Genomic DNA, 23,243 nt, shown 5'->3' with positions numbered 1-23,243 from the left:
TATGGCTCTGCTTGGTAGTGGGGTGAGCCTGCCACTAGGTAGAGTCAATGCCGAGTTCTTCTCAGTGACGGGATGAGCCTGTCACCGAGTGGAACAACACTGAGTTGGGCGATCTTTTGGGATCGTCTTATTTTTAGAGCCCGCTTCACCTATACAAAGGTTGAAAAGTCTGTGTAGTGACCCTTCCCAAGGCAAATGATGTGGAGTCATTAGTTTCAACATACGAGTTGCCCCAGTCCTGAAAATCATTCAGGTGCAAACTTTGTTTGCATACAGTTGGATAAAGGATTAAACTAAGTACAGGCAACCCTCATATAATGCCGTACTTATACAATAGTTTCGATACAAGACGGTCTACAAACTGTAGTAGCCCTTTATCCTTTCATATATTTTTCAACATGCGACTTAAAAATTCAAATTTTATCTATGTTAAATTTATGTCTGTCCGTATTGAGCATGTAATTATAAGTAGCGAATTTATATCAGGGGCAATATCCTTTAGCACACATGTACATCAATTGTTTACGGTATAAAGTGCTTACTGTTGAAAATTGTCTTCAACAATAAGCACTTTATAAATCATAAGTGTGCTAATCTCAAGCTGAGCACTTTATTTTTTGGTGAGTTACATACAACATGTAATGCTTTTTTTTTATGTAAAAAATTTATTTTTATAGTAATGGCCACTTAGAGCATTAGAGCGATATGGTTGAAACCGAAATTAGTGAATTAATTGATGGGGAAATAGATTTAAATAAAGAGGAACTGGTACAATTAATAGATCACGTCGAACCAAATAGCAGGGAAAGTTCTGCTGATGATTCTGACTGCAATGAATCCATTAAAGAATTCAGTTTAAAGAAATTAGCAGAAGGATTGAACTTGGCAAGTAAGTTATTTTATGGATAATGATCTCTCAATAGAACGCTCCAAAAAAATTCATGAGACAATTGGATATTTGTTCAGCTCCATATCATGAACTTAATAAAAAATTGCAGCATAGTGGTAAGCAAGGTCTTATTACGGAATTCTTAATAACTAAACCAGCCGAAGTATGCAATGAGAATTATACAAATAATGTCCAAGAGATTTCAAGTGATGACGACGTCCGGCCACTCATAAATAAAGAACATCTAGGAAATGTTAGTTTTGAAGATAGTGATGACAATTAAAATATACACCTTATTTTATTTTACCTAAAACATAAGACTTATGCATTATATGCAATGAAGTTTACGTGCATTTTATAATTTTATACTATGTATTTGTTTCATAGTTTATATGTTTATTTAACTTACATGAATTAGTTGAATTAAATAAAAATATATTTTTTGTTGAATATGTCATTGTTTATATAATCTTAAAAAAAAAAAAAAGATTTCGGAACTAACCCTACTTTTTCTATGTGATCCGAGTCTCGCATAACGCGATTTATATAATGCGGCATTTCTATGGAACCTAACATCTGCATTATACGAGGATTACCTGTATATAATTTCTTGCTATCTTTAATTTATAGTATAATCAAGTGGAAAAACTTCCAACTTCTGTACATATTTTTCTTTTCATATAATATTCTTTATTTTTTAAATTAGTCATTACAACAAATGAGCTATTCATTACCAATACCATGTTAGAATGCGGTATTGGTATCTGTTAAGTAATAAGTAAATTATAAGTATTCAAAGTTCAAAGTATACGTTGGTCAAGTACGCGACAGGAGAACAAAGTAAATTGCCATTTTAGCAGTCACAGCAAGATCGTCAAAATTAGAAATATGAAAAGCAGGAAGACTTATCAGGCAAAGAAAACCACAATAACATGCAGGAACTGCCAGAGAAATATGCATTATCTATGTTCAGGATTGTCCGAGGCCACTTGGCAGCAAAAATCAAATGCGAAGCATGATGAGTGGAAATGCCCACACTGTAGAGAAAACAAGGAATGTCGCCTTCAATGGCATGCAGGAAACAGCCAACGCCGAAAACAATCACAGGCAGCAAACAGCTAACGGGGCAATCAACAGCAGATGAAATGAAAAACAAGGAGTACAATAACTAACTCAGGTGAGTCCACTTTGAATGTACTACGAGAAAATAAATTACAAAACCTAAGACTGTTTAATCAATTTCATTGGAGAACTATTTGAAAAACATACCGCACAAATTACCAAAAAATTCAACCAATAAGAGGAATTTATTAAATTTAATAACAGTTCAGTAGAAAACGTATTACAGAGAGAAATCAAAAACTGCATTAAAGAGCTAATGGAATGGCAGCATAATTTAATTAGAGACAATGGAACTAGACAACTACTAAATTCTTTAAAACAACACTCCGAACTCCTAAACCAACAACAGTATAAAAATGATCTCCCAGAAATTGCTACTAAACATTTAAAAGACACGATAATTCAACTAAGTCAAAAAATTGGAGCTCCGTAGAATCAAAAGATATCCAGTAGGTACATCGATTACCAGAAAAGGAAAAGAGAAGGTTTTCCCCATCCTCCCCCCTGTCGTGGTGTGACTCACTAACAGATCAACAAAAGCTAACTTCATAAAAGTTAGCAGGATTAAAAAACCAGTAGTCAAGGATCTGAATGGAACCCACAACAGTACCCCAATATATACTTGTCTGAATACTTAATGCCATATTTTCAGAAACTATTCTACCATACAGGGAAAGTAAACACAGAAAAAAATTACCAGCTTATATGGATAAGAGATAGCAAAATATTCTTTTAAAAAAACACAAAACCAATCCAAATAAAATCTGTAGAAGACCTCAACAGGCTGTCACATTAAAAGGAGCATTAATGAGTCATAAAGAAGGGAACAACACACCAACCTACATGATGCAGACCACCAAGCAGATGTATCACCCCGGTACATGACAACTGCCACATTCTGAAATCGATAACAGAATGGAAACAAGTGACACACACACCCCCAAAAAAAGAGGACTATCTATTCTCCAAATCAACATCAGGAACATTCGAAAGTAATGGCTGACCCTGCAAGCTTATCTGAAGGAAGATATAGACAACACAGACATTTTAATACTGACAGAAGTATCTATTACAAACGAAGAGGCAACCATCTACCAAATGCCAAACTTTCAACAACACACACTGCAGACAAACTGAACGAGGCAGTAGTATAATAATATTTACCAAACATAAATTAGATGAATAGAAATAAACTATAAATTAGAATTTGCAGAAAACATATGCATCGAAGTGAAAAACAACAAGAGAACTCTTTGATATTAAATGCAATATACAGACCACCCAATTTAAGCACTACAAAACTTCTAGATGAATTAAACAGATGGCTTTCAGCCACAGAAGAAGGCACCTCAGAATACTTGATAATGATAATAGGTGACATAATTATAAGCATTAGGAACATAAGTAACAACACAGAACAACACCTAGACCTCTTATCAGCATATAACATAATCCGATTCATACATCGTATACATGAGAAGAGATAGTCGAAAATACAATCACCTCATCCTGTAGTGACCACATAAATATACAGAACTCTCCAAACAGCTACACAGCAGCCGTCATAACGTGCAAACTGGCAGACTACTATATCACTGCATTACAGTTATGCACTGAACCAGAACCCTTAAAACTCACTGAGACTACAAAACAGTATAAAAGCAGTCTAAATGAAACAATAGTAAACGACGAAATCAGAAAAACAGACTGGATGCAAATAGAATCTTTAGACTCTACTGAAGCTGTATATAATAATCTAAACTTGAAAAAAAGAAAGTTATCATTTATTATTTTAAATTGGTTTTAACTCTTCCATATTATTTTGCAGGTAACAAATATGATTTATAGGAGAGAATAACTATTATTTGGGTTTTTTTGGTCAAAAACCCCCCCAAATAGTAGTCATTCTCTCTTATAGTTCTCATGGTCAAAAATAACAGTTTTATATCAAAAATATGATTTATGATATATTATTTTTGGACTCTAAGAATTCAAGTTTTATTCAGTGCATTTAAAAGATAATGAAAATTTGCCTTCTTTTATAACAAATTTTATTTGTTTCAAAACCATTTAATAAATCTTTTTCCTCAAAAATCCTGACTTCATGATTAGTTTTTATATATGTATCTCTATTTACAAAATGTACACTAAAAGAAATCCCTTGACCTTATTAAGTCTCATTTCCCCACTCCTGGAATTTCTAAATTATTCAAATGCACTGCTTATTCTGGTCAGTTTAGATGGAAAGAAGAAAAATATACAAACAACTAGATGAGACCACAACTCCCACATAATTTCTATATACTATATTTAGAGAACAAAGCCTTAGACCTGATGGTCCAGATACATTAGATAGATTTTTTAGTGCATTTAAATAATCAACATTAAAAAACATATTTCACTACAGAAAAACAATGAAATAACTGTCTGTCCTTAGTAGACAAATTAGTCATGCCTTTCAAACAGTCATTATCTTTTATCTTTACAGGAAAAAAACAAACGAACATACAAGAAGATATATAAACAGTGATGCCTTCACTAAGCCCAACAATATGGTATCCTTAACAAAAACAACCAATGACATTTGTTTCAATGCCACTTCTAGGCTATATACTTTTTTTTTTTTTTTTGTCAATGCCTAAAACCACAGCAAACTAGCTAAAACACTAATGCCTGTCCTTGATATATAAAGATAGCAGCAAAACTAATCCCATTCTCTGTATGGGGTACAACTGAGAAGACAGCAAAAGTGCTAAATAAATAAATAAATATAACCTTCCCACCACTTTTAAATTCTTTGTCAAATTAGTAATCCTCATCTTTTCTCCAAAGGACAATCAATAAGTATATCAGCTTGCAACTTTGCTTAATATGTGTGGTGTGGGAGAGAGAGAGAGTCTATTAACATCTTGAAGAACATTAGAAATACATATTCTGCCATCATTATGGCAATCAAGACAGACAGACTGGCAGATCATGCGAAGAACATCTCAACATCACACGAAGTTACATGGAAAACTATAATGCTACACAGAAGCCATTACAAGTCTGAGAGATAAGTTTGAAGGCATTATCAGCAATGAGGTACTCTACAAATCTCAACAAATATGACTGCATTAATATGACAACTTTTAAACTAATTAGTATTTAAATTTGGCCTTAGAGAATGCTATGATAAGATGTCCATTATAATCTGAAATGTTACTGTATTTACCTGATGACGATCCTTAGTATCATATGAGAAGTATTTTTATTTATTTTTGCTCCCTGAGAATACTGGTTTGAAATCTAGTAGACACCATTAGCTTAATAAATTAACATATGTATTATTTTCTTGCAGAGTTCTGAGTTGTGAACATCATTAAATAATTAAAATGAATAACTATCACACCTGAAGTCCTCATCCATATAAATTAACAAATTGGAATTGCATTATTAACATAATTTTAGGAAAAAGCATATGGTACTTAATGTCATATGATAATGAAAATGAAGGTTAAAAATAGTTACAGTGTATAAACAGTTAAACAAACAGTATTTCTTTTATAAAGTTAAACATTAATAAGGCATCTTCTCTTAAATACCAGGCATTCATGAATTTAAACTGAAAATAGATGATGTTTGAAATATTCCAGAGAAAATAGTCAACTGTTATTCTTCAGGATATATTTTTTTAATTTTTGAATTATTTTTGTGCATTTCCTTTTTTTTTTTTTTTTTATTATACATAGCAGTATTATTCTTCGTATTAAATAAAATTTGGGATTCTTATTAGTACTCAGACTGCAACATTCACTAATCTGATATTATTTAGTATGATCCTTTTATTTATTTTTTTTAATATTTTTGTCTTCAACTTTAATTTTTGGTACATTTTTCATGTAATTACTATTCAAGCATTTTTTCTGTATTTTATTTCTTGTTAACTACATTATTCAAATGCATCATTATTAATCACCACTTTCAAAAACATGACATTCTTTAAATTTATGTTTTTTATGCTTTTGTTTCTTATGGGAATTTTGTGACTTTTCTTGCATTTCCATCGATGTATCTTGGTATTCACTACTGGACAATTTTCTGTGTTTCTTCATTAGTATTTCACCAGACATTTCACTTGTACCATTGGTTTCGATACTGTGATAATCTTCAGATAGCTTCTCTTGTTGTTTCTGTTTTTTAGAATGTTTCTTTGGTTGTGCTTGCATTTGTGTCAAATTTTCTTGAGAATTAGTCATAGAGTGATTCTGCTTTTTCTGTTTTTGTTTATTATGGTATTTTTCTGTTCTCATTGGTTTTTCATTTGACTTCTCCGGATATGCACAATCAGAAATTTCATGTTTTCTGTTAATAAAATTTTCAGATATATCATTAACACCAGCAATTTCAGAATTAATTTTATGTTTCGGTTTCTTTTTTTTATACTCATTTTGTAGCTGTCCTTGAACTGTTAGTGAATTTTCTTGGAATTTATCATTGCACTCTTTATGCTGCTTCTCAGAATGACTTGACAACCAGAGATTCGATTTATTAACATGATTTTCTTCAGTAATTTTAGAGTTTGTTATTTTAATTTTCTGTTTTTTTGGATGCTGTTTCCCAACAGATGGAAGATCTTGCAGATCCACTTCAGCAGTTGTATTTAATTTACCATTCTTTGTGAAGGAATCATTACTTATTTTTTCAAAAGCTGCAACAAAGAATCCATTGGTTATATCAGTCTCAGGATAAGCCCTTAGACAGAGATGACCAAAATCATAGTCCTTGCTTCCACGAGTGGGCCATTCTGGTAAAATGTGAACTACTTTAAACTGATGGCCATATTTATACAATGCATCTTGAATAACATTTTCGTCTTCTTCAACGTGTATGGAACATGTTGAGTAAACAACTTTTTTCACTTTAGGAAATGAAAGGGCATGCTTCAGCAAAGTGGCTTGGAATGCCTGAAGCTTTATAAAGCGCTCAGATGTTTTTGAATTTTCATCATCAGTTAAACAGTCTAGTCGACTTACCATGCCTGAACCAGAACAAGAAGGATCAACTAAGATATATTCCACAGAAGAATAGGGTGGCTTTTGCGGATTTATGTTCATGAAATCTTCACAAATTGGTATGCAGCATTTTACACCCTTATCCTTCAGCATTGTTTTAAGAATCTGAAACCTTCTTTCATTCATATCGGTTGCATATATTTTTCTGCAAAAAATAAACAAGCAAAGAGTATATTATACATGCATAGCAAACAATATATATAAATTGCAACAGTATACAGGAAGTCCTCAACTTATGTCATTATAAAGTACGAAACTTTGATATCACACATCATATTTACAACATTTTTTTAAACTTTTACATATTTTCAATTATGTTAGAGGAATAGGTTATTCCAGACTAAACATGCTTCCTTCTCTATATTCCATACTGGAAGATATTTAAAGTATTTCTACTATACCAAAGTTCAGTGATGAAAATGTACACATAAAAATATCTGTGAAATGCAAACACCATGAATGCCAGTAGAGCAACATTATAATGAATAACAAATTCTCATAGCACCAAATTTTATATATATATATATATATATATATATATATACGATGGTGGTCTGAAAAGTTCTTGGCCTAACAATGAAAAAACGAATTTATAATTTCAAAATTATTTTTATTTTTCAACATAATCTCCCTTAAGATTAATACCTTTATTCCAGCGATGCTCTAGCACCATTATCCTATCCTTGTAGTGATTCTCAGTAAGATCTGCAAAATACCCCTCTACAGCTGCAATCACCTCTTGATTCGAACAAAAACTCTGACCAGCAAGGAAGAATTTTAGTTTTGGGAAGAGATAGAAGTAAGAGGGAGCCAAATCTGGGGAATAGGGTGGATGTTTCAACAATTCATAGTGCAGATGCATTGTCCTGATGAAAAATGATTTTTTTTCCTTCTGCAAACTGGACCTTTTCTCACGATTTTTTTCATCTAGTCTGGTTAAAAGATTGGAATAATATTCCCCAGTTACTGTTTTATCCTTTTCAAGATAATTAATAAACAAAATGCCTTTAGCAACCCAAAACACCGATGCCATGACCTTTCCCACTGAACAACTGACTTCTGTCCACTATTTTGACTGTTTTTTGGATTCTGGTGTATAATGGTGAATCCAAGTCTCATCCATGGTAATAAATCGACGCACAAATTATTCTTGTTAAAATGCTCCAAGCACTGTTCAGAGATTTTCACGCAAGTGCGTGTTTGACCTGCTGTAAGCAAGCGCAGCACCCATTTTGCACAAAGCTTTTTCATATGCAACTCTTCATGCAAAATATATCCTACACGTTTTTTTTGAAATGCCTATAGTCTCAGCAATTTCAGGCACTTTGACTCGCCAGGCATCCAATACCATATCATGCACTTGATCAATGATTTCTGGTATTATTACACTTTTTGAATGTACTTCACATGGATCATCTTCAAGGCTGGTATGACCGTGTTTAAATTGGGCAACCCATTTCTTAATTGTCGAAAACGAAGGAGAAGAGCCCATAAACTTTTATAAACTTTGAATAAATTTATTTTGGCGTTAAACCTTCTTTTATAAAGAATGTTATAACTGCACGATACTCAATTTTATTCATTTCAAGGGATTCAGACAACACTTTTGCTTCAGACAGCTGTATAATACAAACTACTTGATAGAATGACTTGCAATTTCACATGGATGCTTGTATCAGATGTACCAACTTAGAAAAAAAAACTTGCTGATAGTGTTGCCATCTATGGTCGAGGCTGAGAACTTTTCAGACCACCTTCGTATATATATATATATATATATATATATATTAAGTTTTAATATTCGTGGAAAAGCAGAAACCTACAAACACTTCTTTTTTCTGCCATAATTAGTAATTTTGAAAAATGGACTGATAAAGTTCCTTCTACTGCAAACAGGATCTGAAATTAGTTCTCTTTCCCAAATATTGAGGGGTTTTGCAGTGCATCATTTGCATGGTAAAGAGTTTTGAATTATTCTTAATCTATAATTATTCAGATGTTGAGCCAGCTGACTCAGATCATTCAGTTCTTGGATGAACTGACTTGGAGGGGTAATTCTACAATTACCTTCTCCCCCCCCCCCTTCAGTTCATTCATTACAGGTGAGGTAAAATGAGGCAGCCAGTTAAGTGAATGCTGGATAATTTTGAGTGATTACCATTATGGCTGATAAACAATGATTACTGAAACACGTAGACACAACAACTTAATTGTTTTGATCTAAATCTAAAAGATCATCCTCAGTGCAATGAGAATTAAAATAAAGCAGACCCATAACAATAAATTTCAAAATGATAGGAGGCACAAGTAAAATAATATGAAACAAAAAATGAGATGCGATTTAAAAATATATATATACACTGCTGATGACTGATAAAAATTACTTTCCCAAATTCTTGGTAATGAGAAGCAGTAATTATGATTTAAGTATGGACAATGTAGTAATAGACACTTCAGCATTCTCTGTAAAAAGGATGTGAAAGCATTCAAATTTGTTCAAAATTGTAGCAGCAATGATGAAGTACACAAGTTCTCAATTCAATCACATGATTCTGTGGTCAGTGTCAATTCCATTGTGCTAATCCTGACTTGTCAGACTTATTATAGGCCATGACTGGTGATTCTTGTATTGCTTTCTATCTACAGCATATCTTAGATGTCCAAGTAAAAGTGGTCACAAACACAGAAACCCTGGTGAGCACCAGAAGGCCAAAGAGGAGACAATTATCCATTAGGGAAGGTAGCCAGGAGGAGAGTTTGTTGATGGGGAAAAAAAAAAAAAAAATGTACCGGTTGCATCTCTTGAGGATCTTCGAGACTGGTTCGGAGATATCCAAAACACAAGTTCCTTGTGTTTTGGATATCTCCGTTTTGGATATGGCCTGTAGCAGTCAAAAACGTGCTGTATCTTCTAAGGGGAGAAGCTATTCTGTTGCAAAATACACTGGACGTTATTTAGTTCTAGTTTGAGATCCTGAGGGTTAGAGCAGACCGCATGAGCCTGATTTAGCATGGTTTTGATGATGCACGAAATTTTGCTGAATGTAACAGCCAGTGAAGGTCAATTTTTGATTTTAGTCAAAAATGAGACAGAATATCTTCAGATGGTGAGAGCTGATGGTGAAAACATCCAAACTGATGGTGGTTATATGGAGGAATAAGTTGTCTTGTCTTTCAGGTGCTCAAGGTGGATGCAGATGAAAGATACCTTCCATTGAAGTACCTTCTATTTGTTTATAAAGTTTATTTTTGCAAAGTAGCCAAAGCAGATGAAATCAAATAATTTGGCTGTCAGAAAGGAAGTACTGTGAAATTAACTGAAGAGTTTTACTGAGAGGAATATTTGTAGGCTACAGAGATAAGTGTTTTTAACTTTAGGCAAAGAAATCCAATGAGTTTTTTTATATATAAAAGAGTGGAATATGCCAATTTGAGAGCAAAAAAGTTGAGATAAAACGTAGCTATAATAAGGTAAGTCAATACAATTAATGATCGGTCTGACTTCTTTGTTGATTTTTGGCAGACAATAAAAATGGAGGGGGGGGGGTTCTAGCAAAACAAGTCATTTTTTTTTTGATAGTATTTTTGTCCAGACTGATAACTTCATCAAGATAATTGTATCAGTTTATTGATACAATCATTAGTGGAAATGTGATCAATGGTTCTTCTTGCATAGAAGGAGGGATTTTTTTGTTGTAATGTTGAGATGTTTGAGGAGAGGGAGGAATTAGCCTTGAGTAAGAGAAGAAACTTCACACAATGTTGGTTGGCATCATCACTAGAAAGTTCCATTTAATGTTGTAGAGATAAATCTATACAAAGCATTTTTTTAGAGACTATTGAAAAATCATATCCTATGGAAAGTATAAGAGTTGTTGTTGTTGGAGTTAGATGATGTCTGAAGATGTTACTGACCACCCTCTCTCTCTCTCTCTTTTTTAAATTAGAACTGACATGAGTTGGCCTTTGCATAAGGAGTCAAATTGTGTTAAAGACAGTGTCCATGTATATCAAAAGAGTGGTACAGAGATGGTCTGGATATGTATGTATAAAACTGTATTTAGGAGATTGGAGTCTAAGATACAGCCTTCTCTCCCCAGACAAAGTCAAATTGTTTTACTTCATCATCCACTCTGATTACTTTGTCTGCAAAAATAAGCATTGTAAGCAAATCGAGTATACTTCAATGGGGCACCCTCTTTAATCTGTCTCAGCCAATTTCTACCATGAGCACTTAGAAGACACCTTATAGATGGTGAAAACATCATCTACACCCTATGTGGGTGATGTTTTCACTATCTGGTCCTACCTTGAAGATATTCTATCCTCACTTTTGACTAAAATCAACAGCTTACCCCCCCCCCACCTTTCAACTTCAAAAGGAGACAAATCAGATATCCTGCTCTACTTCAGTACTGATCATCTCCTATTCCAAACTGACTGTCATTATTCACTACATACAAAATTTGGTGCATTATCAAGCTCAAAAAATAGGCATCATCAAACCTATTGTTGCCACAAACCTGTTGCACAAACTGAATAAGAATTTTGCAATAGGAACTGATGGGATATCAGCATGGATGCTAAAAGACTATTCAACTGAACTGGCTATTCCTTTGACCAGGCTAAATAATTTGAGTCTCAGAACAGGAAAAATTCCACAGGAGAGGAAAGAATGTATGGCAATCCTATTGCATAAGCATGCTGCAAAGACTGATGTATCGAACTATTGCTAATCAGTATCTCAGGAGTGGTGGTGAAGATTTTGGAAAAGTTGGTTAGGACTCACATTCAGAAATGGGCTGACAGAGAATCTCCACTTTGCAACGAACAGCATGAGTTTACTACGGAAAGGTCGTGTTTTCAACTTGCTCACGTTTTGTAATAATATTTCCACTGAGTTAGACAAGAGGAATGGATACACCATGATACTTTTGGATATTGCTAAGGCTTAGGATAGAATACAACAAAGAAGACTGCTGAATAAATTGGAGAATACGGGATTGGATTATAAACCATCGGCATAGATAAAAGGATTAACAGATATCCAAGATATATATACTGAAGGTGTGAATCTGCAAGATTCAAGGCAACCAGTGGTGTGCCTAAAGAATCAGTCTTTGGTCCATTGTTATTCAATCTATACATTAATGACATTGGGAAGGATTTTACATGTGACATACAGCTATTTGATATGATGCCAAGATAGGTAGAGTAATCAGGAGTGCTGCTGATATGCATTACCTGCAGAACGATTTCATCATCATCATCAAATTCCTGACATGTACCCTCGAGGGGTGTACAGGATATGATAGCACTACATGAAAAATTTACACCATTACTAACTTCCTATCTACAATTTTCCTCCAAATCAGTCTATTACTTGTCAAGACTCCAATATTATCATTATCAGATCTTATATTTCTATCGTCTAAGGCACATTGTACAGTATCCATCCACCTATATCTTGGTCTTCCTCTGGGTTGTTTTCCTGCCAATCTGGCAGAGAACACTTGTTTTGCTAATCTTTCCTAGCCCATTCTGTTTAAGTGACCATACCACCTGAGATTAGCTCTGCTGACGCATTCCTGGATGCCGACAATGTCAAGTTCTTTCCTAATATCCTCGTTTTTAATATGATATTGCCATTGATGCCATCTGTTCACGCCTATAATCTTTCTCAGGACTCTCATATCTGCAGTCTCTAGTATTTGGTCAAGTGTTTTACTTCTGACCCAGCCCTCAGAAGTAAACTGGTTTGAACACTGTCTTGAATACAGCTAATTTAGTGTTCCGACTAATTTCTCTCTTATTCCATATGAATTTATTCAACTGACTTCCTACCATACCAGCTTTGTTGATTCTGTTATCTATTTCCATATTTAATTTACCATCTTCACTAAAAATTGTGCCTAAGTAGATGAAATGTTTCACTTGTTCTGCAGGTTCCCCGTTCACAACACAGTTGACATTTTCAACAATTCTACCTATTTTCATTGTCTTTGTCTTTTTAATGCTAAATTCATACCATATCTATTACAACAGTTATTCAATTTAGTCAGGGAATCTTGCAAGCTTGTAGCAGATTTATTCAGAAGTATAACATCGTCCGCATAAAGCAAAGAGCTGACATTAACAACTCCGATTTTGATATGTTTAATACCACTTTCCTTCATCATGTGATCCATATAGATAATGAATAACAGAGGGGATAATGTACATCCTAGTCTGACACCAGATTTAATATTAAACCATCTTCCTGTACTTCCTTCAATTCTAACTGCTAAATTACAACTCAAATAAAGACTAAGTATTGCTTGATATAATGCCCCATTGACATCATATAACTGTAATGTATTGAATAGCTTCTCTCTTGGCACCTTGTTTATGCTTTTTCCAGATCGACAAAACTTAAATATAGATCTTTGTTATATTCCCATGCTTTCTCAACTATCTGTCATAAAGTGAGGATCTGCCTGATCCTGACAGCCTCTATTTGACCTGAATCCAGCTTGTTCTTCACCAAGCTTTTCTTCCACAATTCTTCTCAACTTTTTCTCAAGTATACTTGCATAGATCTTGCCAGGAACACTCATTAGGGAAATACCTCTGTAATTCTCACAGTCAATTTTATTTCTCTTTTTATATATGGGCACTATTCGAGCTCTACTCCAATCACTGGGAATTCGTCCCTCTGTCCAGGCTTTCTGAACTATGCAGTGCAGCCACTGTAAGACTTTTATACCACCATACGTCAGCATTTCTGGTCAAATATCATCTACTCCTGCTGCCTTTCCACATTTCAAGTCTTTGATGGCTTTTTCTACTTCAAGTATGGATATATATTCCTGACTGTATGCCTGTTGAGTGTTTTTTTTACCACTGTGCTATCACTGCTTGTTTCATTTAGCAATTTTTCAAAGTAATCACTCCATACTTCAAGGATATCTTTTTCTCTTGTTTTCATATCACCTTTATCATCTCTAACTCCTTTTACAGCACTCTTCCCTCCATTTCTAAGCTTCTTCAACAACCTCCAGAATATCTTACAACCTTCTTGATATTTATTTTCTATGTTCTAGCCAAGAACATAGAAAACTTATTTTCTAAGTCCTCCCATGACTTCTGTTTAGCTAGTTTTACACAGTGTTTAGCTTTCTTACATTTGTCTCTGTATTCTGTAAGACCACAAGCTGACTTATTTGCCAGGAACTTTTGATATGATTTGTTCTTTTCCTTCACTGCCTCTGTCCACCATGGAGTTCTAATTTTTCTATCCTTGCAGACAACTTCACCATGTGTGCCTCTCTAGCTGAATCAATCAGGGTTTTCTTCAAGGTTTGCCATTGAATCTCCAAGGTTGGTTACTGTTCTCAAACTCTTTCATTTTTTCTTCAATAATCTTTGTGTATTTTAGTCTACAGTTCACATCTGAGAGCTGCTCAACTTTTATTCGCTTTAACACTTTCTTGCATGTTATTCTTTTCAATATGAAATTCACTTTTTTGCTGCTAAAGACTAAATAGTGATCGCTTCCAATTTCAAATCCTCTGTACACTCTGGTGTCCTGCACCAGGGAGAAAACATCACTGTCAACAATAACATAGTCAATGAGACTTTTCTTATTCCTTGCCTCTTCTCTCCATGTGAATTTGTGCACATTTGTATGTTGGAACATGGTATTAGTAATAACGAGTCCATGTCCTGAGCAGAAATCCAACAGGTATTTGTCATTATTATTAGCTTTGCTCTTTTCTCCAAATTTTCCCAAAATATTTTTGTATGTCTGAGAATCATTTCCTACTCTGCTATTCAAATCTCCAACAAGGACCAACTTTTCCTTTTTCATTGTGTCAGTTGCTTTTTCTAAAAGCATCAAAAAATTCCTCCATTTCTACCTTAGTAGAACCTTCTGTGGGACCATAGGCACAAATAAGTCTCATTGTCCAGTTCCCCATTCTCATATTTGCCCACATCACTCTACTTGAGACTGCGTGCCATTCAAGAAGATTAGCCTCATATTTTGTGTTGAATACTATGGCTACTCCTTTTTTTCCTTGATTGTCATTGCCTGAATATAACATTTTGTATTTATTGCTCAGAAAGATCTCACCAATTTTTGTCTTTTTTGTTTCAGTCACCCCTATTATGCCGATCTGGTACTTATCTAATTCCTCAGCTAGTTCTATTTCTTTGCCATTCAAGCTTCTTATGTTGATAGTACCGATCTTTAACTCTGGTGATGTTGAGTTGGGGTGTGTTTTCAGGTTTCTTCCAGTAGCTGACTTTTCGCTGTTCGCCCTGGTTCCCTGGCGAAAACAAGGGGGGGAGGGCCTTGTTTAACTTGGCGACGCCCCAGCCGGCTTGAAATTTTGTCATGCTGTACCATCATTTTTTATTTTGGTTTAACCAATAAGAATACAATTTGGTCGGCTAAATCCCAAATTGTCAGCCCATCCTCGTTCATTGAGTATCCAGTTATATACCCACTAGGGTGCACCACAAGAAGGTGAGGATTGGACATTAAGTCAGAAGCCCTGGTCGGTTCTCCGCATTCTTTTAAAGGCTATGTGGAGGTCTCCTCTCAGTTATACAGCTTTGACTCTTAAGCACCCAAAAAAGAACGATTTCAATAGGTTCGAATTTTGGGTATGTGAAAATGGCTGTCATTTCAATGTTAATACATGTGAAGTCATGCACTTTGGTGTGATTAGATATCCAATGTTGAATTATATTAGTGGGACTGTATAGCAGAAACTGTTTGGCTAGGGATCTTTAAGTTTTAGTGGACAGGAAGTTAAAGTTCAAGGGTCATATAGCAAAAATTGTATATACAACATGGAGAATAATTGCAATGCTGAAATGAATCTTGACATGCAAAGATAAAGAAGCCATTTTGCCTCTTTACAAGGCTTTGATAAGATATCACTTGGACTATTAGACACAGGTCTGGTCTCCTAGTTTCTGTGGTGATTCTGATACAGTGGAGAGAGTGCAAAGGAGTCTGTCAAAAATGATATCAGGTGTGGAATGCTGATTATGGAGACAACTGAGAATTTGTACGCTGCAGACACTAGCAAACAGGAAAAATAGGGCTGATATGATTGAGACTTACAAACCTCTGAAAGGGTTACGCAGAATTTCAGTAGATGGAATTTTTCATTTTATGGAGGGTGGAGAAAGGATGTGAGGGACATCCTTGGAAGTTGAGAATGAATGCTGTCAAGAAGAGGATGAAGGCTAGCTTTTTCTCTCATGGAGTGGTGCATGATTGGAATGGACTACCAATGGATGTTATATGTGTATAATTAGCATAAATGAATTCAAAAACAGGTATGACAACTGGTGCAAAAAGCTTCCCTCAATGAGTTTAGTTCCTGGCTCCCTGGAGGTGTCTCTTAATAATAATAATAATTAAACACATACACATATACATCAAAATGTGAAGCCTTGCTACAGATATTTAAAATTCCCAATTAATTTTACAATTGATAGCAAACATAAAAGTTGCCTAAGCTTATGACACAGGTGGGGATAAATTTCACTGCTTTGTGTGAGATCACTGACTCACTTACTGGAGAAAGAACGTGAAAAGATGTTCTTAAGCTTTTCCAAAAACCTAAGAACGTCTTTTGGAAATAGAGGAAAGAGTACTGTAAACTGCTTTCACCTTTATCATAGATGATAAAGGTGATACAGGAACTGAATATAAAAATATTCAGGATGTCCGGAGTAAGTACTTTGACAGATTGATAAACCAAACAAGCAGTGTAAGAACAGTTGTAGAAGATATTCAAGAATAATATAATCAGGAGTATATATATCAATATGTGAACTAGAAAGCACCAACAGAAACATGAAATGTGAAAAGGCTGCCAGGGTAAGTAGATAACATTAAGATAATTGACCAGAAATGCTCATATATGGGGACAAATGTTTTACAGTTGCTACACTGCATAATTGAGAAGACCTGTTTAGAAAGTCATATTCTGGATGACTGGAGTAGACTTCTCATAGCACCCATCTATAAAAATAGAAATAAAACTGAATGTGAGAATTACACAGAAATTTCATTACTGGATGATCAAGTAAGAATTATGCAAGCATACTTAATAAGAGGCTAAGAAAAACTGTGGAAGAGAAAGATGAGGAAGAACAACCTAGTTTCAGACAGGACAGATTGTCAAGATCAGATTTTTAATTTTAAGACAAATATTTGGGATTCATCTGGATTATAAAAAAGTGATATATTTAAGTTTTGTGGATCGAAAAGGCACACAACAAAGGCATACCAAGAGAAAAGCTGTTCAAAATGGTACAATTATAGGGTGTAAACAGAATACCATACAATACAATATATATACTTTAAGTTGCAAGTCAGCAGTTAGAATTATAGAAGGTATAAAAATTTGGTTTGATGTCAAATCAGGTGTATGATATGACAAGGTTCTTGCTATCTTCACTTTTATTCATCATCTATATCGATCACATTAAGTACAGTGGTATTAAATCTGATGTCAAAATTCACTTCGCAGATGATGTTATATTCATAAATCAATCTAGTACAAGTCTTCACATGGAAACAGAATGGAAGCAACAAAGATAGTATTGTAGGATATCTGTATTAAAATTCAGATATCTCACAAGTTAAAAATATATGAAAATTAATTAAAGTTAAGAATTAGTAATAATATATTTTGTAGAAAGCAGTTATTTAAATGAGTACTTCTTTTTATATGTTGTAAGCAAAAGATGTTTTGAGATGTTATTTTTGTTTCTGGCTGCTGAAGTCTTGCTTAGATGTGAAATAAATGTATTTAAATTAGATATTAAAACATAATTATAATTCTGTATGAGCTGTCAAAAAAAACATTTGTAATGTTGGTGTTGTTTGTTATCTAGACAAATATTGCTTACAAATTATGTTAGGATGAGGGAAGCAATGGTTACTACTGTATTCACATTGTGAAAATAATTAAATGAAACTTACCTCAGTGCATAAAGGATTGGGAAATGTAGAATTGTTATAGATTCTGCTTGTTTCATAATGTTATTATAATCAAATAATCATTTCTGCAGAATTAAAAGAACTTTATTGTCATTTCAAGTATGTTAAAAACAGTAATGGCAGCAACAATGTGGACTGGAGCAGAAGTTGCCCTAATGTATTTCAAGCATGCACAGTTGTAAAAAGAATGTTATCAAACATTGCTAAGTGTTCAGCGGTTCAGGGAGTAGGAAAGGAACATAGCAGGAGAAAAACTGTGTAGTTTTTGTGTCATCAAAATATGAAGACTGAGGAGAAATTAAAAAAAAAGTTAGAAATGTAAAGATGAAAGAGGATCCTTGCATAAAGAGATAAGTGGGAAATTTTTGTAGCCATTAATCCATATAGGATTTATTTCAGTTACAACCAAAGAAATTTTATTGATTTCCAGTTTACATAGCAATGGATCCAGTAAAGATTCTCAGTCTAATAAGTGATTTCTAACAGTTCATATGGTTCCAGAATATATATATATATATTAACAGCATCACTTACCCTGTATTTTGCATTAAGCCAGCAATATGAATGGTTTTCATGCCAGGGGCAGCACAGGCATCAAACACAATGCTTCTTGGAGGTGGATTTAGGACTTTAGCTGCTAAACAGCTACTCTATTAAAATAAATAAAAAAAAAAAAAATCAAAGGTGTCTTTCTACTGATATTATAATAATCCAAATAGCTTATCTATACTTTTCTGTCAAAATGCAAATAATTTACTGCTTGTGCAATCACAGCTGTCAACATTGTTAGAAACCTCTTATCAGCAGTAATTAGGTAAAATTACCAACTGTGAATGCTTATTTTGAAATTTAAGTATATATATATATATATTAGGATAACCAAGTAATTTTATAAACTTGGTTATTTTAACTCCTAATCCCAAGTATGCAAACAATTGAGTTTGCATACTTGGGATTAGGAGTTAAAATAACCGGTTTCAACCTTTTTTGAGGAGACCTCAAAAAAGGTTGAACCCAGTCTGGGTAGTGACCCCACCCATAATGCATTGCAGTATACATCTTCTAGTGAGATGTGCTTTACATTATGGGAAAATACTAAGAATAGTGATCAGAGCTTTACCCACCTTTACAATGAGTTGCCCTGGTATTGTACCATCTTTAGACTTGAACTTTGTTTCAGGTGCAAACTTAATTGTTTGCATACTTGGAATTAGGAGTTAAAATAACCAAGTTTATAAAATTACTTGGTTATCCTAATATACAATATCCCCCAGTTAAAAAATTTATCTCACACACACACACACACACACACACACACACACACACACACACACATGCACAGCAATCCCTCAATTAATGCACCTAATACGTTCTTTAAAACAGGACCATTAATCAAAAATGCACTAATTGAATATAATAACTTATGGAAAAGTATAATTCGTTCCTCAAATTTCTTTTTTGACTCTTAATTTTTTTTATAAAAGAATTAGAGTATATCTCAGGGTCTAGTTAAAGGAAAACCATGAAGCATAATAAAACATATTCAGAATATAAATTTGTTATTCTACTTTTAACAAAGAATTGAGCTAATGTAGTTTGGCAGGAATTTTGTTTCTTCTTTTCATACAACTGACGGTATTGCCTCTTCCACTCTTCTGCAAATTTTACTGCTTCTGTCTTCATCAGGGTCAGCCTCTAAGCATTGCTGCTTAAAAACTTCGATTGTAAAAAATATTTTCAAACTGTTTCTGTGAAATCTCTTTGGGCTTGTCAGTGATTAAATTTTCTTCATATTAGGCTATGCATTTAAATTTCGCAGGTCAGAATCATTAAATTTCTCAGAATTATATTTAATTAACTTAGTTTCATTTAAAAAGCCTCTGAAATCATTTGCACAATGTGCAACTGATTGGAAGAACGTGCTTCCAAATGGCTCACATATTACTAGCTGTAATTTCATTTGACTTTATAACCAGGCTGAGATTTCTCTGATTTAGCCAGAAAAGTCTTGGAAGGTTCACTTCCAAAAAAGGCTGGTTTCATCAACAATAAATATTTGTTGGTCACAACAGCCCCTTCTTATCCGCACTTGCAGCTTCGCCTGTGATTAAAACATTATGTAGGCTATTTCTCTTTTTGAAATGCTCAAACCACCCAGCACTAGCATGAAATTCTTCTTCTTTTCCATCATTGATAATCCTTTCTTTCAAGGTTGCAAAGAGACTTAATGCTTTTGATTTAAGAAGGTCAGTGCTTACTGGGATCCATTTTTGGAAAGATGTCTCTCTAATTCAATCCTTATAATACTTTGATTTCGAGTGCACGCATGATAAACTTGAAGCAGTCTTACCTTTCTCTTTGTATTCAGTAGCTTTGCTTAAAATTGCTCTTATAGTTGATTCACCCATTTAGTGTTTTTGTCCTATCTTTGCTATGGATTCCCTTTATTTTTTTTATTATTATTTCAAATTTTTCTTCCAATGAGATTACTTTTCAAATCATTTTCACAATTCCACTTTTTTTGCTCACTAATTCTTTTACTCATGATGAAAGGTTGGAAAAATACTTTAAAATAAAAAATGCCATGTAATTAGCAGGTGATAAATTTTGGCGATAAATCTGAAACATAGTGTAAATTGAAATAGTGTAGCATGCTGGTCAAAAATAACTATATAAAATGTTTTATATCGGTAACTAGATTATTTCATCCTGCTGAGTGATTTTTCCAAATAGTTAGTCATAAAAAATGTATAGATAGAAAATGTTTAAAATCTGTAACGTTTATTTTTAAGATGTACATAGGCGCACTAATTGAATTTGGGTATAGAAAAAAAAAAGATGCAATAATCAAGGGATTGCTGTGTATGTATGTATGTATATATATATATATATATATATATATATATATATATATATATATATATATATATATATATATATATACAGGGTGTTCGGGATAAATTTGACATATTTATAATTAATTATATTTTTCTGTAAGTTACATGTATTAACACACACTTCTCTTCATTTAAAAGTTTGGACCCTTCTTCATTCATATACAAGATGTCAGAAAGGATGGATAGCTGGAACCCACCTGAATCATGGAAGAGAATAACTTGTATCATGATGATTCGTGCCCGCCATCAAAATAAGGATATTACGACTGCTGCCCAATGCTCCCTGAATACAGTAAAAACAATCAGGCATGAACTAGAGACTTGCAATGGTGACTACGAGGATGTAGCAAGAAGAAAGATCCCTAGCAGACGATCTGATTGCGTTCGTACAGCAGAATTCCTCGCAAATCTGCAGGAACAGGTGTTGAAGAACCCTGGCATTGGAATTCGGGCTTTGTTCGTGGAGTTGCTAACTGTAGTCAAGCCCTGGATAACAAGAGTAGCCAATGGTAGGCCGTATGTATGGCAGCAGGATTCGGCCCCTTGCCACACCTCTGGGAAAAGTCAAAAATGGTTGTCTGAAAATTTCTACGACTTCACCAGTCCAAATGTTTGGCCTCCAAACTCCCCAGACCTTAACCCCATGGATTATTTTGTATGGGGCGCAGTTGAAAAAGACACCAATCGCACTTCCAGTAATACAAAAGCCCAGTTAATGGATAAAATTAAAACAGTTTTTGCGGCCCTTCCCAGGGAGACTGTAGCATCAGCTTGTTCGAGGTTCCGAAGCAGAATTGAAGCTGTGATCGATGCTAATGGTGGTTATTTTGAGTAAATCTTGTTGATAGTATTGTAATTAACTCTGCCTGTAATGTTTTTTTGTCAATTCATTAAATTTAATAGATACAAAGAAGATTTTCTTTTTCCTTACGAAACTGTCAAATTTATCCCGAACACCCTGTATGTATGTATATATATATATATATAAAACGATCTGTAATATTAACTCGGAATTGGGATATGTTCATATTTATATATACTGACTTCGATCTGAGAACTTTAACAAACAATTAAATTTATTCAAAATGCAACATGTTTCAACGGATTGTCTGACTTCTTTAGGCGTGGGGAACATACAAAGCAAATAAAAAAACACTATAAGAAACATGGTATCACTATAAAAACGACTATTATAAAATTCAGTTAGCTTTGAACTGTAGCTACAGTCCGTGTTGAAGTTCTATTGTTGGGCATCTGCGTGCGTCTGACTTCACGAGTGTGCCAATATCGAATAGCAGAGCTGAAAGAGTCCAGTAATTATAACTAAGGTTATTATTTATATGATGAGGGTCCATAACAATTTCCTTAGATTTGACTATGTGGGTTCTACCTCGTCATGGCATATATGAAGGTTTGAAGTTGCTGTCCAGTTTATCTCATGTTGATAGCCTTCATCGTTTGTGTTTACTGAAAACAGTACATGGCGTGACAGGGCACTTGCTCTAGTTCTTTTGTAGGCAATGTCTCTCTGGTGTTCTTCCAGATATAGGAGGATGGATTTTTCAGTTTGACCATAGTACTGTTTCCCGCAGTCACACCGATAACCTTCAGTCTTTTTTAAATCATTTAAACAACTTCCACCAAGACATCAAATTAACAATGGAGGTTGAAGAAAATGGATCTCTTCCCTTCCTGGACATAAAACTTACTAAGACATCTGATTCTATAAAAATCTGAATCTTTAGAAAATCTACACACATAGATAGATACCTACATGCGTCCTCACATCACTATCCTGAACAGAAAGTGGGTATCATCTCAACTCTAGCACATCGTGCCAGATCTGTACTGTCAGATGATGAAGAGCTAAAAAATGAACTACAACATCTACAAAGAACCTTCACAAGTAATGACTACTCGTCGAAAACTATTAATAAGCATCTATACTGCCACCATCAAAACAATTCAGAAACACAAGACAAACCCCAAAGGTTATATCTCCTTATTATACATCAGCTCGCTCTCCACAAAACTAAGAAGAATTTTACGAACATAAAAACCTGCTTCTCTACTCTCCCTAAACTAAGATCAATTTTAAGCAAATACAACAAGCTCATAACCATCTACAATTCCTAGGAGTGTAAATCACGTGCGACTACTGGAAGCAATACTATGGCTGAACTGAAAAATCCATCCTCTTAGTCTGGAAGAACACCAGAGAGACAGTGCCTACAAAAGAAGTAGAGCAAGTGCTCTGTCAAGCCATGTACTGT

General features: G+C 34.1%; 1 protein-coding gene across 1 annotated transcript in view; it reads right to left on the bottom strand.

The window, feature by feature from the left end:
* Window positions 1-5,908: 5,908 nt before the first annotated feature.
* Window positions 5,909-23,243, bottom strand: part of Nsun5 (Nop2/Sun-like domain containing protein 5) — a 61,144-nt gene continuing 43,809 nt past the window's right edge. Inside the window, exons 5-6 of the mRNA XM_090394670.1 lie at window positions 18,608-18,723; window positions 5,909-7,210 (exon numbers count right to left, since the gene is read on the bottom strand). Of these exons, the coding sequence (XP_090250796.1) occupies window positions 5,962-7,210; window positions 18,608-18,723 (1,365 nt within the window). The 3' untranslated portion in view covers window positions 5,909-5,961. The remainder of the gene's footprint in view (window positions 7,211-18,607; window positions 18,724-23,243) is intronic.

This window comes from Typopeltis vanoorti, chromosome 6 (assembly GCF_054136105.1).
Source record: "Typopeltis vanoorti isolate ZY-2024b chromosome 6, IOZ_Tvanoo_1.0, whole genome shotgun sequence".
Classification (NCBI taxonomy): Eukaryota; Metazoa; Arthropoda; class Arachnida; order Uropygi; family Thelyphonidae; genus Typopeltis; species Typopeltis vanoorti.
The sequence above is the reverse complement of the archived record's forward strand: the minus strand, read 5'-3'. Positions and strand labels throughout refer to the sequence as shown.